This window comes from Episyrphus balteatus, chromosome 2, assembly GCF_945859705.1.
Source record: "Episyrphus balteatus chromosome 2, idEpiBalt1.1, whole genome shotgun sequence".
Taxonomy (NCBI): Eukaryota; Metazoa; Arthropoda; class Insecta; order Diptera; family Syrphidae; genus Episyrphus; species Episyrphus balteatus.
The window spans coordinates 27416794-27431662 of NC_079135.1; the positions used below are offsets into that span (position 1 = coordinate 27416794).

Below are 14869 nucleotides of genomic sequence, written 5' to 3' on the forward strand. Positions count from 1 at the left end.
AAAGGGAATTTTGTGTAATGTGGTGAATAATAGAAAATATGACATTTTTCTCAAAAAATGGCAAAATGGTGGACAAAAAATGCGTCCAAGGTGGTGAATTTAAATTATTTTGGTGTTGAAGGTTTTCATTGAGTGCATTTGAAGTAAGAATAGAAGAAAAAATATTCAAGATACAAAAAATAAATAATTAATTTTTATTATTTCATTTTTGACGTTGTCCCGATAAATAATAACTTTTTTTTAATGTCGTTTTCGATTGGTTTCACTCGAGGATTCACTCGTTCTGAAATCCAATAAAACGGTTTGAAACGCTTCCACTCAATTCTGTTATTTTGCGTTTGTGTAAAATTTTAAATGTCAAAAATTTGAATTAATTTTTTTTTTCTGGCAAACTAGTGACATGGTATTAAAGTTGTAAAACTATAATTATGAAGACGACGACGAAGGAGATGATGGTAATAAATTATTCCATCGCTTTAATGGATTAATTTCTATTTTTTAATGAATTTCAATTTCAGAAAACAATTAATTCTTGAATTAAAAAAAAACACACTGATTGAGTTTTTTTTTGGCATTTGAATATTTATGTATTAGTACTTTTTGAGTAAAACAATTGCGCTAAACCAGAAAAAAAATAGTTTCACTTTTGTACTTTTTCAAAAAGTGATGTATGTAGTTAACCCTTAATTCAATTTGTTTCTCCTTTAGAACCATGAACCACATATACCTAATTAGAAACTACAAATAAATGGACTGACATAAAAAAACAATTTCACTCAATACTGAATGCAGCCGCTATGTATTATACCTGAATGTATTCATTTTGATTCGTGGCGACGGAGGTGAATTTTTTTGACAGATATCAAATTTGTTCCCTTTGAGGGAAATTTCACAAGTCAGCTGTTTGTGACGTGCCAAAATAAAATATCGAAAAGAAAAATAAAATATATTTTAAGTTTCTCTCTACAGTAAATTAAAACAGTTTTGCTAATTAATCTAGTTTTTTAAGAACAAACCCACAACATGGTGACCAAATTAGAAATCAATTTGCGTAGCTTATTATCTACTTGTGAAGAACTAGTTAAAGATGAAACAAACTTTTGGAGGCTTAAAAAATTTATCAAATCAATGGATGTTATGATTGAAGAGCTTCAAGAATATGAAGAGTATTTAAGAAATTCTATTCATTTTATTATTCAATTTAATATTGTATTTTTAATAACTACAGTGCAAGAACGTTGTCATCTATATCAGATTATTGTAAAAGACTGCAATCACTTAAAACACAAACAAACTACATAGACAGCCCACCGCTTTTAGCTGAAACTTCTTCTCACAATCGAATGGCAAATGAAAATGTCGATGATGTTATCAGAGAAGTACGTCAACTTCAAAACTCCAAACACTACTCTGATATTCGAAAAGAGCTTATAAATGGTAAGACATACTAATTTTTCAAATTCTAATTTCCTAACTGCATAGCTTGGTGATTAGAGTGGGTAAAAAAAAATCGAAATTCTGTTTTTTGATTTATACTCCGCAAAATCGTACTCGCTAAATATGAGCTCTTTATATTAATGGGAAAGTCCTCCGCTTCGCAATTTTCCATTTTTACTTCAATCTTCTACTTAAAAGAAATCATTTTTTTATAAATCGAATTTTTAGCAAATTTCTTTACATATTCTTGTAAGAAATTGAACGCTCTACAAAAAAGGCCTTATAAACTTTTTTACTTGCGATATACAGGTATCATAGCATAGGGCAAGTTTAGGATTCGTAAAAAAAATCAAACTCGAGATAACAATTTTACATGACATTACGATGATGGGGAATGCCAAAAAAGTGGGACTGGCAATTCTGTCTGTATATACCTCGAGCTACAGCCTAAACGAGTGAAGTGATTTTCTTCTGACGATTTTGATTAAAACTTTTTTGTGTAGCCAATTTTTGAAATAAAAAAAATATTTGTTGTACCGTTGTTAACGGTACCTGTCATAGAACGTTTTTTTTGGTTTCTGAATATCTTGTACAGCATTAACCCGATTTAAACGAAAATTTTCATACAAAAGCGTTTGGATTTTTAAAAAATATTTCAAATTTTTTTTTTTTTTTTGAAAACGGCTTTGTGAAAAATTTTGAAATTTCGTTTTTATGTGTAAAGCAATCATTTCTTCAAAATTGCTTATATATATATAATATTAATATTATATTAAAATATTTGTATACAAGTAAAAAATGGCATACTTGGTTTTTTGTAAAACATCATTTAAAAAGGTGTTTAATTAATTATAAAAATCGTTTAAAAGATATTTGAGTCCAAAAATTGAGAGAATCTTTACTAGTTCGTTTTTAGTTCTTAATTTTGTAAAAAATTGAAATTTAAACAAACAGGCAAGACATATTCTTGTAGGAAATAGATTGTTCTACAAAAAAGGTCTTATTAACTTTTTTCATTAATCTAACCATTTGAAAGATATTCGAGGTCAAAGTTAAAAAAAATTATAAAAATTATAAAATTATAAAAACAAAAAATTATAAAAAGTCCTTGGTATTAAATTGATTGTTTTAACCGTTTAGAAGATATTCGTATCGAAATACCAATGCATACTGGTCATAAGAAAACTATTGAAATCAGTAAAAAGGGAATAGAACCCTTTTTATAGGCCGATTCCTCCAACTCTTCAAAAAAGCTCTGCGAATCTATTACCTCCTCGTTTTTTTTTCTGATAGTGCCAAATCAGGTGAAAAAGGGGGTGGTTCAGTAGTCAGTACTCCAAATCTAAGTTCATGAAGTTTAGATTATCTCTAGAGATTTCAGCTCGATTGAATTTTTGTTCTTTTTTAAGCAAACGTGGCATCCACTTTTCCGACAGTTTTTTCAAACCCAATTCTTGGGTCAAATTGTGGTAAGCCCACTCAAAGAAGATCGCCATGGTCTTGCTTATTTTCCACAATTTTAACCTTCGGTCGTCTAAAACAATTTTATGGACTTTTTCGACGTTTTTTGAAGAGGTGGATGTTGTTGGCCTTCCGCTTCTAGGATCATCTTCGACGCTCTGCCTGTCGTGTTTTAATAAGGCTTCCAACTTTTTGACTTTTTGATATGAAGGTGAAGATTCCCCCAATGTCTAATAGAAGTCTTCTTTAATTTGGTTTGGCGTCATATTCTTTTTGGCCAAACTTTAATAAGGGTTTAATTTCATTTTTTTTTTTTCAATTTTCGTTGTTAGCAATAGATAAATTCAAACAAAAAATTGCACTGATTAAAATACGTGACGAATTTTAATGAAACTTCACATACAATTTTAATTTATATTAGGCTATATGAGTAACTAAAATTAATTTGTTTAAACAACGCCATCTTTGTTAGGCCGAGAAATTTTCAAGCAGCCCTCGTATAAAAAAAATAATTTTTTTTTAGCAAAAGATGAAAAATTGCGTTTCGGAGTCGGATGACCTTTCCATTTGTATAAAGAGTTCATATTTAGTAGTTATATTCTAGAGATCTAGCAAACGATTTTTCGAAGCATAAAATCAAAAAAAAAAAATTTCGATTTTTTTGACCCACCCTATTAATATTGTTTGTATTTAAAGATGATAACCTACGCTCTCGCAAGCCCCAAGAACAGGGACAATCAAATGAAGCTTTAAAATACCACAACGATGTCCAAGAAAAAATCACCGAACACATGCTTTCCCTCACGCGTAGTCTTAAAGAACAAACCGAAATAGCCAATCGAATTATCAAACGAGACACTGAAGTTGTTTCCAAATCCACAAACATGACCGATAAGAATATAAATTCTTTAACAAAAGAAAACGAGAAGCTGCAGGAGCACTCGAAAAATGCTTGGAAATGTTGGACGTTCCTTATGTTTGGTTCAGTTATATTTATTTTTATTGGTAAATAGTTTTCGTATGAAATGGTTTATAATATATATTATAAACAATTTTTAAATTGATTTCTTTTTTAGGTATGGTATTGTTTATGAAAATTGTAAAGAAGACATAAGGGCTAAGGGTATAAAAAGGAATTGTCGATGTGGAAAGATCAAAATAAATATCATTCCCTTGGATGTGTGTTTCTTTTCTCTATAAACATGCATTGTATTATATTTTTTTTTTTTGCATTTTTATGTTTAGTTGCTTTTTTTAAATGTAAATTATCTGTAGAGGGATTAAAAGACAAATAAATCAGTCTGATTATGACCTCGTGTCTATAAAATCAATCATAAATAACAGATTGATGTATTTTTTTTATGGAAATAATTTATTCAAACAATCTACTCATAGAAAATCGATGATCGGCATAATATATAATCAAATTAATTGATCGTAATCTATAAAATGAATATTTACATACACTATTAAAAGGTGAAGTACTTATAGAACGGTTTAATTAGTTTGATGTTTTTCGAATTGAGGTCACAGAGTAATTGAACTACTGTAATAGAAAGAGGAATGAAAATCAAAAATTTCATGAGAACATTCTTATTTTTGTTATAAAAAAGATAATTCAATTGCTTTTCATTTTAACCCAAAAAAGAAAAGGTATATTGCGAATTTAAAGATTTCTCTTTTCGGCTGTTTTGGTCTCAATAACTTCTTAATGAAATATAACAATTGTTGGGTCGAATTGGTCAAAACAAGATCCTAATAAAAAAAGAAAATAATCTCTACAATAAAATGATTTGAACGTTCAAGTAAAACTGTCGAAATAGGGGCAAATATTCCAACAAAACCCTTGCTTAAACATGAGAAACCTATGCAAAAACAAATCAGCATAAAATGTGTGTTTCAAAAAACATCAACAAGTAACTGTTTCCAATCAAGAAAAATATTCGAATATTTAAAATGGGACCGGAAATCTATGAAAACTCGCCAAATAATCTGGTACAATTGTGATTTTTTGTAAATTTTTAATCTTTCGTTTCGCTTGAACTGCGCACTTGAGTGAATAGTCACAAATGTATATCTATTTTAATTGCTGCGTTCCTTTGGGAATATTTATCTACTGCTTAGTACTTAAAGTTGCTTTGAACTACTTTTTCAGTATAGCAAAAGTAGTTCAAAGTAGTTTAAAGTACTAAGCAGTAGATAAAAGTTCCCAAAGGAACGCAGCTAATAGTTATATGTGACTATTTAAATACTCAATATAGAGCCCTGTTCCATTGGAGGTGGTAGTTTACTCATGAGTAGATCTAGTAGATACTACAACACAAGATCTTCTACTCGAGGAGATACGAAAGTGTAGTTGTTGTAGTAGATTTCTACTCACGAGTAAACTACCACCTCCAATGGAACCGGACTAATAACCCAGTTCCTTTGTTAGTGCCTGGCTACACAGTGATTTTTTCAATCTATTGAAAAATCACATGCGGTGGCTACACACTGTTGGGCCCAATCACGTTCCACTTTTACATTTTCTAGGAACAAATGTCAAAAAGAGGAAAAATTTAGCAATGGAACTGTACTGCCCTCAGAAAATTCAGTTCCCTTCGTGAGCATCTTCACTCTTCATCCCTCTTGCCTACAAACTCACTGCTTAGGCGATTGAAAAATCACCATGTAGCCAGGCACTTAGGTGGCAAAGTAATACAAGTAGTTTACTAGCGATTTTCAATAGCCCTGAGGTGCGTTCTTTTTCAACGATCGTTGTTATGTCAAAAATTATTGTTGAAGTGCCATTGTTAGAAATCGTTGGATTTTTTACAAATCATTTAGGAACGATTTATTAGGTGTGTTTTTTTGTTTATCTATATAGATTTTGTGCAAAAAAACGACATCGAGATTTTTGAAATCCATGCAAACATTTGGCACCACTGTACATATACTTTGGCAGCTGTCTGTCAAAAATGTTGCTTTTGTTTTTTTTTTTATTTTAACTCCGAAGTGGGAAGGCCATTACATCCATGTTGGATGCAAACAAAAATTTTCATATGGCCATGGCATCCATGTTGGATTCAAAAAATTTTTTTTTTCACAAAAAACCAAAAATGATCTGTATATTCTTAGCTACATTTTAAGACCATGACCATTAACATTAGTTGCGTCGTTCTTGTGTTATAAGCGTTTGAAGGTAGCCATATTGAATTTTTTTTCGATTTTCTTAAAATCAAATGTGAAAACTTTTTTATTTTTATTTCTAATTTTTCGAAAAAACTTTGGTAATTTTATATACATATCTGTTCAACAATCTTATCAGGATCCATTGAAGACTTTTATCTGAAAAGTGCATTGCGTATATCTCGAGATATTAACATTTCAATGCAACCATGTCAAACAAATTTTTGATTATTTTTTTCTATGAGAGTTTTTTTCAAACCTCGTTTTCTCCGCTTTTTTTTTTTGTTAATATTTTCAGATATTTTTGTATGAACACAACAAATAAAGTACCTTGGCACTACTGTTTTTATCGAGAGAAAGTACCCAGCAAACGTAGAACTACAGAAAAAACCGGCGAAATATGTACGTAAAAGAAGTACTTCTTTTCCACTGAAAAAAGATAGGAGCTCGGGAAAAAACTCAGTTATATACTTTCTGTATATAAGAATACGTGAAGCATCTATCTCTTTCTTGCATGCAAGATGAAATGAATTTCCCCTCCATTAAAAGTACAGACAAATGTACTTCAAAACTACATCAGCGAAGCACATCTGGAAGTGCTTCTGATGTACATCTTCCAGTACTTTTTTAGCTACAGAAAAACCACTGAAACTCCATATCTAGAAGTACGTAATTAAGTGGGGAAATTTGTACGTAAGAGAAGTAGTTTGTTCCTAGTAAATCTAAACCTTTTGAAACTACAAATGAAATTACAAATAAACTCTGAAGTTAAAACTTTGGTTAGAGATTTAGATTTATTCAGTCGAATTGTATATCAAAACATGAACGTCTTGTGTGACACTTTACTTCAGACTTCTATGAGGAATGTTGGCGTTGAATTTCTCTTAAATCTTACATCTACGTCAGGAATTTTGGAAATTCTTTGTCACTAAACGAAGGAGAGTCGCTTCATGCACACAACTGTTGAGGGGAACAAAATGCTTTCCTCGCAATTTATTTGTAATACGAACTTGCACATCTTGATTGCCACTCGAACGGACTTCATCCAATAGTGTGGCGGGCAAGGAGTCTCTGACGTCATTTTTATACTCGACATAGAATTGTTGAATGTTGTTTGGATTAGAGCGAACACATCAACAAGTGGTGTGAGGGTGCAGACCTGAGAAAAAAAAATAGTACCATCAGCTTCACAAAGAGCAGAAGGGAATCTCTTTAACTTACACTACAAGTCTGTGGATCACACTCAGGTATTGTAGTCTCTACTAAACATAAGATTCGTTTCACTCGTTCTGGATGGCGTGGAGGAAAATTTCGAACTGTAAACTCAGTCATTGATGTCTGGAATTGATCTCCACTAGAAGACAGAAAAATCAACAATTATATAATTTATTTATTTTAAAATAAGCATACCTATATTTTCCAAATCCATGGGTGGTGGTTTTTGTATCATTTTTTTTTTATTTTAATTTTTCTGAATGCACAAGGCTGAGGTTGTGCATTTTGATGATGGAAAGAAATGGTGGTGGAATTTTTGTGGCGTGCCGAAGAATTTGTGCTACTACACATTGTGTATTGAAAATAATTCTCACAAATAACACTGATTAAGACGATATTTATTTTTTCAAATAAAATTGTTTTATTTTGGAGCACAGAAATGTTTTTTTTTGCTTAGCTAATGTTGCTGTGGCTATCAAGGTTTCACTAGAAATGCAGGAAAATGGCGAGCCGCCATTACAAAAGAGAGAAAACCTTGAGCATTGCATACATCGCACTCTTTTCCTCCCATTTACCAAAGAATTTATTTTTTTCAGGAGAAACAAAACTACAATATTTTGAGGGGAGAGGTTTTGGTAAATAAGGAAACACATACATCTACAAAGTAAAGACTTTGTTGGTGGTTGTAATTTCCCCTAAACTACTGAGGTTTGGTTTGCAGGGTAAAATCTGGATAATTATCTGGATTTTTCAAAAATCTATACAGATAAAGTTTTTGTTGTATTTAACACGTAAATTGTTTTGATTTCAAAAATCTCGATGTCGTTTTTTTGCACAAAATCTATATAGATAAACAAAAAAACACACCTATTGTTAGAGATTGTTAGACTGAGGTGCGTTCTTTTTCTAACAATAGTTAACTATTGTTAACTATCGTTAACTTTTGTCGTTCCTAAACCACAAAATAGTTACGATTTGTAACTATTTGACAGATGAACATCGTTCCTAAACTCGTTTTGAAGTGTCAAATAGTTACAAATCGTAACTATTTCCAACTCACCTCCATGATATGAGTTGAACATTCATGAGATTGTTGATGTGTCAAAGTGGATGTTTTGTTTACAAAACGAACACAAAGATTTTTTTTCTTTTGAAATAAGAGGAAAAAATGAAAATAAAAAGAGAGTTTTGTAATTTTTTGATGATAGATAATTTATTTTGAATAAAAAACAAAATTTTTTGCTATAATAATGGAAATAAAAATATTCTCAAAAAAAAATTAGCTGGTGGTTTGACAGTCTAACAATCTCTAACAATAAATCGTTCCTAAATGATTTGTAAAAAATTCAACGATTTCTAACAATGACACTTCAACAATAATTTTTGACATAACAACGATCGTTGACTATTGTTAGAAAAAGAACGCACCTCTGTCAAACTACCAGCTAAATTTCTTTTGAGAATACTTTTATTTCCATTATTATAACAAAACAAATTGTTTTTTATTCACAATAAATTAACTTTCATCAAAAAATTACCAAAATATCTTTTTATTTTCATTTTGTCCACTCATTTCCAAAAGAAAAAAAATCTTTGAGTTTGTTTTGTAAACAAAACATACACTTTGACACATCAACAATCTCATGAATGTTCAACTCATATCATGGAGGTTTGTAACTATTTGACACTTAAAAACGAGTTTAGGAACGATGTTCATCTGTCAAATAGTTACAAATCGTAACTATTTAGTAGTTTAGGAACGACAAAAGTTAACGATAGTAAACAAAAGTTAACTATTAGGTGTGTTTTTTATTACCACCGGTCTTAACTGGACAAAAAAAACGCCTCGGGGCTTAACCTGAAATCTTGGCAGCACTGTATATTGAATCCCTGCAAACCAAACCTCAGTAGTTTAGGGGAAATTACAACCACCAACAAAGTCTATACTTTGTAGGTGTATGTGTTTCCTTATTTACCAAAATCTCTCCCCTCAAAATATTGTAGTTATGTTTCTCCTAAAAAAAATAAACTCTTTGGTAAATGGGAGGAAAAGAGCGCGATATATGCAATGCACAAAGTTTTGTCTCTTTTGTAATGGCGGCGCGCCATTGATTTGACTTTTCCTGCATTTTATATTTTCTAGTGAAACCTTGAGAGCCGCAGCAACATTCAACATATTAGTTAAGAAAAAAAACATTTCTGTGCTCCATTTGATAGATAAATAGAACAATTTAACTTAAAAAAAATAAATAATCTTCTGTGTTATTTGTGAAAACTATTTTCTAAAAAAAACAATCTACCGCACAAATTCTTCGGCACACCACATAAATTCCACAACCATTTCCACCATCAAAATGCACAGCCTCAGCCTTGTGCATTTAGAAAAAAAAAATGACACAAAAACCACCACCAATTGATTTGGAAAATAAAGGTATGCTGATTATAAAATTGATAAATTATAAAGTTGATTTTTCTGTCTTTTAGTGGCGATCAATTCATCGACTGAGTTTACAGCAGCTTCAGCCTTGAGCATTTAGAAAAAAAAAAATCAAAACAAGATACAAAAACTACCACCAAAGTGCAGACTGCAGAGTATTTTTTTCTTTTTCATTTTTCTCAACTGGCCAGGCCACAGTCGGGTGCCCAAGGATCTTTTTTTATGTATTTTGTTTTCAAAAAAAAACTATTTTGTGTTTTTCCAATAAAATATTAAATAATAGTTGTTTAAAAGAATTGTTTGTTTGTTTTGAAGATTTTTTTATTTTCAGATGAAATTAAAATATGGATTTTAGCAGTACGGATATAAACCCATGAAAGTGCTTCAAATAAGTACTTTAAAAGTACAAGTTTCAGTGCTTTTTCTGTAGGTAAAAAAGTACTGGGGGGTCATTCCGTAATTTTGAAAACGATAATCGAATCGATGATAATCGTTTAACAGTTTGAGAATCTTTAAAGCTATTTTAAGTCAATTCTGATTCAATATTTCCTAAATAGTTTATATAAATAAAAGTTGTCGTATCCTTAGAAGTCGTATTAGAGTCTAGGTGATTTAGTAGTTGCTTCTTACTCGGGTATCCGAGGTTCGATTCCCGAAATTGAAATTGTTTTTTTGTTTTTATTTTCTCAATAATCGTCAATAATCATCAATAAATAAACGATAGCTAAATAGGTCTCGTTTTTGGAGATTTTATTCGTTTTTGGATGCAATATTTGAATTTTTAAAAGTGTTTATTAATTTATTCCAATCACCGAATAATTTGCAAACTCCACTAACAAAAAAAAATCATTAATATTAATTTCTACGAATAACCATAATGTTAGATTAAATTATTTTAATATGTGTAACAAAACACTTCATGCATTTTCCAAAATTATATTCAATGTATGTAAGTTTTGACTTTTGGGTCATTAAAAAATTCATATTGATCCAGCTATAGCAAAAATTTTCGACGTTTAAACGCATTAATTTTGGAAAATGTAAAATTTTCAAAAATTATATAGGTACGATACGATTAAGAAGGCAACTTAGAGACAAATCAATTCCTTTGTCTCTTCCAACGCATATGTAGGTGTAAATGACCATTTTGATAATAATTCTCACAGATTTTTTCAAAACTTTCGCCTATCTAAAGAAGCGTTCGTTTTAGTATTAGAAACTATTAATTTAAACAACAGCCGCCGGCCGTTCAACATACATTACGGCTATATCTTCATATAGCCATACACATATTAGAATAATTTACTCTAACATTATGGTTATTCGTAGAAATTAATCATTAATATTTTTTTTTGTTAGTGGAGTTTTGCAAATTATTCGGTGATAGGAATAAATCGATAAACACTTTTAAAAAATTAAATATTGTATCCAAAAACAAATAAATTCTCCAAAAACGAGACCTATTTAGCTATCGTTTATTTATTGACGATTATTGAGAAAATAAAAAAAAAAAAAAACAATTTCAATTTCGGGAATGGAACCTCGGACACCCGAGTAAGAGGCAACTACTAAATCACCTAGACTAATACGACTTCTAAGGATACGAAAACTTTTATTTATATAAACTATTTAGGAAATATTGAATCAGAATTGACTTAAAATAGCTTTAAAGATTCTCAAACTGTTAAACGATTATCATCGATTCGATTATCGTTTTCAAAATTACGGAATGACCCCCCTGGAAAATGTACATCAGAACCACTTCCAGAAGTGCTTCGCTGATGCACTTTTGAAGTACATTTGTCTGTACTATTAATGGAGGGGAAATTTATTTCATTCTGCATGCAAGAAAGAGATAGATGCTTCACGTATTCTTATATACAGAAAGTATATAACTGAGTTTTTTCCCGAGCTCCTATCTTTTTTCAGTGGAAAAGAAGTACTTCTTTTACGTACCTATATCACCGGTTTTTTCTGTAGTTCTGCGTTTGCTGGGATGTTCCGAAAACAGCAGACACAACAAAAGTTTAGAGTTGTCATATTTTTTGCTTTCGTCATTTTCTTGTATTTTTCATGTATATTTTACAAAGAGATACAAAAATGTATGCTAGCAAAACTATTTTAATACATTTTGTCTTTCCAAACGTGAGTTTTCACGTTTTTAAACAAATTCTAAACAATTTATGAAAAAATTAGTTTGGTAGCACAGATTTAAAACTGTTCAAAAAGTTAAGCCCAGAGAAATCTCCGGGCTAAACAACTAAGCCCTCGGGGCTAAAGTGTTGTTGTATTTAACATGTAAATTGCTTAGCCCAGACTGCTTTTTTTTGTGCAGTTAAGACCGGTGGTAATAAAAAACACACCTATTGTTAGAAAAAGAACGCACCTCTGTTCCATATTGGGGGTGGTAGTTTACTACTAGTAGGTGTTTTGGTTAATCTAGTACTATCATCTACTCATGCTATTCTTCATAGAGGAAGGAATACCTAGAGACATAGAGGAAGGAATACCTAGAGAGCCGACTCGTACCCCCCTTACCTAAAACACCCGCAAATTTAATTTCAGATAATCTCTCTTATTTTTCTCTTGTTTTCCTATCTGTGAATACGTGTGAAAAGTACAATTCGTTTAATACCTTCCTTTCACCAGTAGATGTCCTCACAAATTTTGAATTTAAACATGATTTTGGTTTGTACATGAACTTGAATAGCTCAAATACCTAGCTCACTCCAGACACCCACCTTTCAATAAATATGTACAGAAATAAAAAAAAAAGGTTCGTGTTTTGAATTTATTATATTATTTTTTTATGAATTTATTTCCTACTGAGCACTTAAATTGTTTTTAATTGTTTTGAGCTCAACTCCACAGTTGAATGTGTTGGTGCCATTTAAAATGCACGGGAAAACTACCACATATAAGCACTGTGGAGTTATTCCTCTCATTGCAGCTTGTAGGGTGGAAGAGAAAAACCAACCGAAGTCGCGTCTCTAGGTATTCCTTCCTCTATGCTATTCTTCCCGAGTAGATACGATTTCTATTGAATTCGTTGAAAGTGCGTTCCATTGAAAATCGCTAGTAAACTACTAGTAGTACTTTGCCACCTCCCAAAGGAACAGGGCTAATGGAACGCACTTTCAACGAATTATCATTATTGGTATTCACGATCCGGTGCAACGAAAAGGTGTAAAATTGCTAAATTTTATTTTTCTACTACTACAACTACAAAAGACATTTTTTCACCATTGTTAGGGTTAGGGTATATAAAAAGTGTAAAGCCATAACTACAATCTACAATGACCTTAAAAGTGAAAAAGTGGGAAATTTACAAAAGTAAAAATTTTTTATTTCTTTTTAGCGCTATTTGTTTTTGGAAAAACTACAAAAATTGTTTTTCAAACCAAAAAATAAGCTTTTTGCATCATATTTTTAATTTTGTGGTCGGAAAAACTAAGCTGAAAAAAAGTAAACTTATTTTCTTCTTCTTTTCTTTTTTTTTTTTTTAATATTTATCTTTTTGTTCATTTGATTTTGTATTTGAAACGTGTCGTACTGCTTTGTTTGCCTTTTTAAAAGCTGCGTTCCTTTGGAAATATTTATCTACTTTTTAGTTTTTAAAGCTGCTTTGAACTACTTTTTCAATATAGCAAAAGTAGTTCAAAGTAGTTTTAAGTACTAAAAAGTAGATAAATATTTCCAAAGCAACGCAGCTAAAGTAGTCCTGTTAAATTGGAGGTGGTAGTTTACTACTAGTAGATGTTTTGGTTAATCTAGTACTAGCTGCGTTCCTTTGGAAATATTTTTCTACTTTTTAGTACTTAAAGCTGCTTTGAACTACTTTTTCAGTATAGCAAAGTAGATCAAAGTAGTTTTAAGTACTAAAAAGTAGAAAAATATTTCCAAAGGAACGCAGCTACTATCATCTACTCATGCTCTTCTTCCCGAGTAGATACGATTTGTATTGAATTCGTTGAAAGTGCGTTCCATTGAAAATCGCTAGTAAACTACTAGTAGCACTTTGCCACCTCCCAATGGAACAGGGCTAGTATTAAAATAAGAAAAAAAAATATCATACGGGATTTAAAAACAAAAAGTGGCATCACTGCTTCTTCAAGTTGTAGTAGACTAAAACTTAATTGTAATAGAATATTTGTCAAAATACAAACTCTACCCAACTTCATTCGCTTTGTTTTGTCAACTGTCAAAAAAGTGACACTTCAATACCCAATTTTCATCTCTTTCTTTTTCCGGTCGCCAAAATGGTAAGACTCGCTCGAAATTTTTCAACAAAAATAAATTCAGTGACATCCAAATAAATTAAAATGTTTAATGAATTATCTTTAGTGACAATTGTTTATAGTGATCTAATTAATGTGTTTTCCATTTAATTTTTTTATTTAGGGTATTGATATTTGCCACAAATACGATCGCAAAGTTCGCCGAACTGAGCCCAAATCCCAGGATGTTTACCTGAGGCTTCTTGTTAAGGTAATTATATATTTTATTTATTAAAAGACACTACACAAAATCTATTTAGTGTATTGTGTCGTGAAATGAATTTATTACTTATGGTCTTATTTTCTTTGTAGTTGTACCGCTTCCTCCAGCGTCGTACCAACAAGAAGTTCAACAGAATTATTCTTAAACGTTTGTTTATGAGTAAAATCAATCGGCCACCAATGTCTCTGCAGCGTGTGTGCCGTCTGTTCAAGAAGGCCGCCCAACCCGAATCCATTGTTGTTTGTGTTGGCACCATCACCAATGACTTGCGTCTCCTCACAGTCCCAAAAATGACTGTGTGCGCTCTGCACATCACAGAGAAGGCCCGTGAGCGCATCTTGAAGGCTGGCGGTGAAGTTTTGACTTTCGATCAGTTGGCACTCAAGTCACCAACAGGCAAGAAGACCTTGTTGTTGCAGGGCAAGCGTACTGCTCGTACTGCCAACAAGCACTTCGGCAAGGCACCTGGTGTACCCCACTCACACACTCGCCCATACGTGCGATCAAAGGGACGTAAGTTCGAACGCGCTCGTGGTCGTCGTAGCAGCTGTGGTTACAAAAAGTAAATTGCTTATAATTTTTAAGCCAATAATTGTTTTACGCTAGAAGACACTAGAGAAAAAAATGATAATAAAAAATAGTGAAACCAAC

At 31.4% G+C, this 14869-nt stretch overlaps 2 protein-coding genes across 2 annotated transcripts; both read left to right on the forward strand.

The window, feature by feature from the left end:
* The first annotated feature begins 912 nt into the window (after positions 1-912).
* On the forward strand, positions 913-4243 carry LOC129911926 (vesicle transport protein USE1). The gene is made up of 4 exons (XM_055989948.1): positions 913-1166; positions 1229-1437; positions 3595-3903; positions 3975-4243. The coding sequence occupies exons 1-4, from the start codon at positions 1024-1026 to the stop codon at positions 4010-4012; spliced, it is 699 nt and encodes a 232-aa protein (XP_055845923.1). The 5' UTR covers positions 913-1023; the 3' UTR covers positions 4013-4243.
* Positions 4244-13889: 9646 nt separating this feature from the next.
* LOC129912208 (60S ribosomal protein L18) lies at positions 13890-14868 on the forward strand. The gene is made up of 3 exons (XM_055990356.1): positions 13890-13980; positions 14120-14206; positions 14308-14868. Exons 1-3 carry the CDS (start codon positions 13978-13980, stop codon positions 14782-14784), a joined length of 567 nt encoding a protein of 188 aa, XP_055846331.1. The 5' UTR covers positions 13890-13977; the 3' UTR covers positions 14785-14868.
* The last annotated feature ends 1 nt before the right edge of the window (position 14869 follows it).

Bases quoted from the DNA above. Each gene is read 5' to 3' on its own strand.
- LOC129911926 (XM_055989948.1), top strand. From the start codon at position 1,024: ATGGTGACCAAATTAGAAATCAATTTGCGTAGCTTATTATCTACTTGT. The intron at 1,167-1,228 runs GTATTTAAGAAA...TAATAACTACAG, and splicing joins GAGCTTCAAGAATATGAAGA to TGCAAGAACGTTGTCATCTA. The intron at 1,438-3,594 runs GTAAGACATACT...TTGTATTTAAAG, and splicing joins TCGAAAAGAGCTTATAAATG to ATGATAACCTACGCTCTCGC.
- LOC129912208 (XM_055990356.1), top strand. The intron at 14,207-14,307 runs GTAATTATATAT...TTTTCTTTGTAG, and splicing joins ACCTGAGGCTTCTTGTTAAG to TTGTACCGCTTCCTCCAGCG.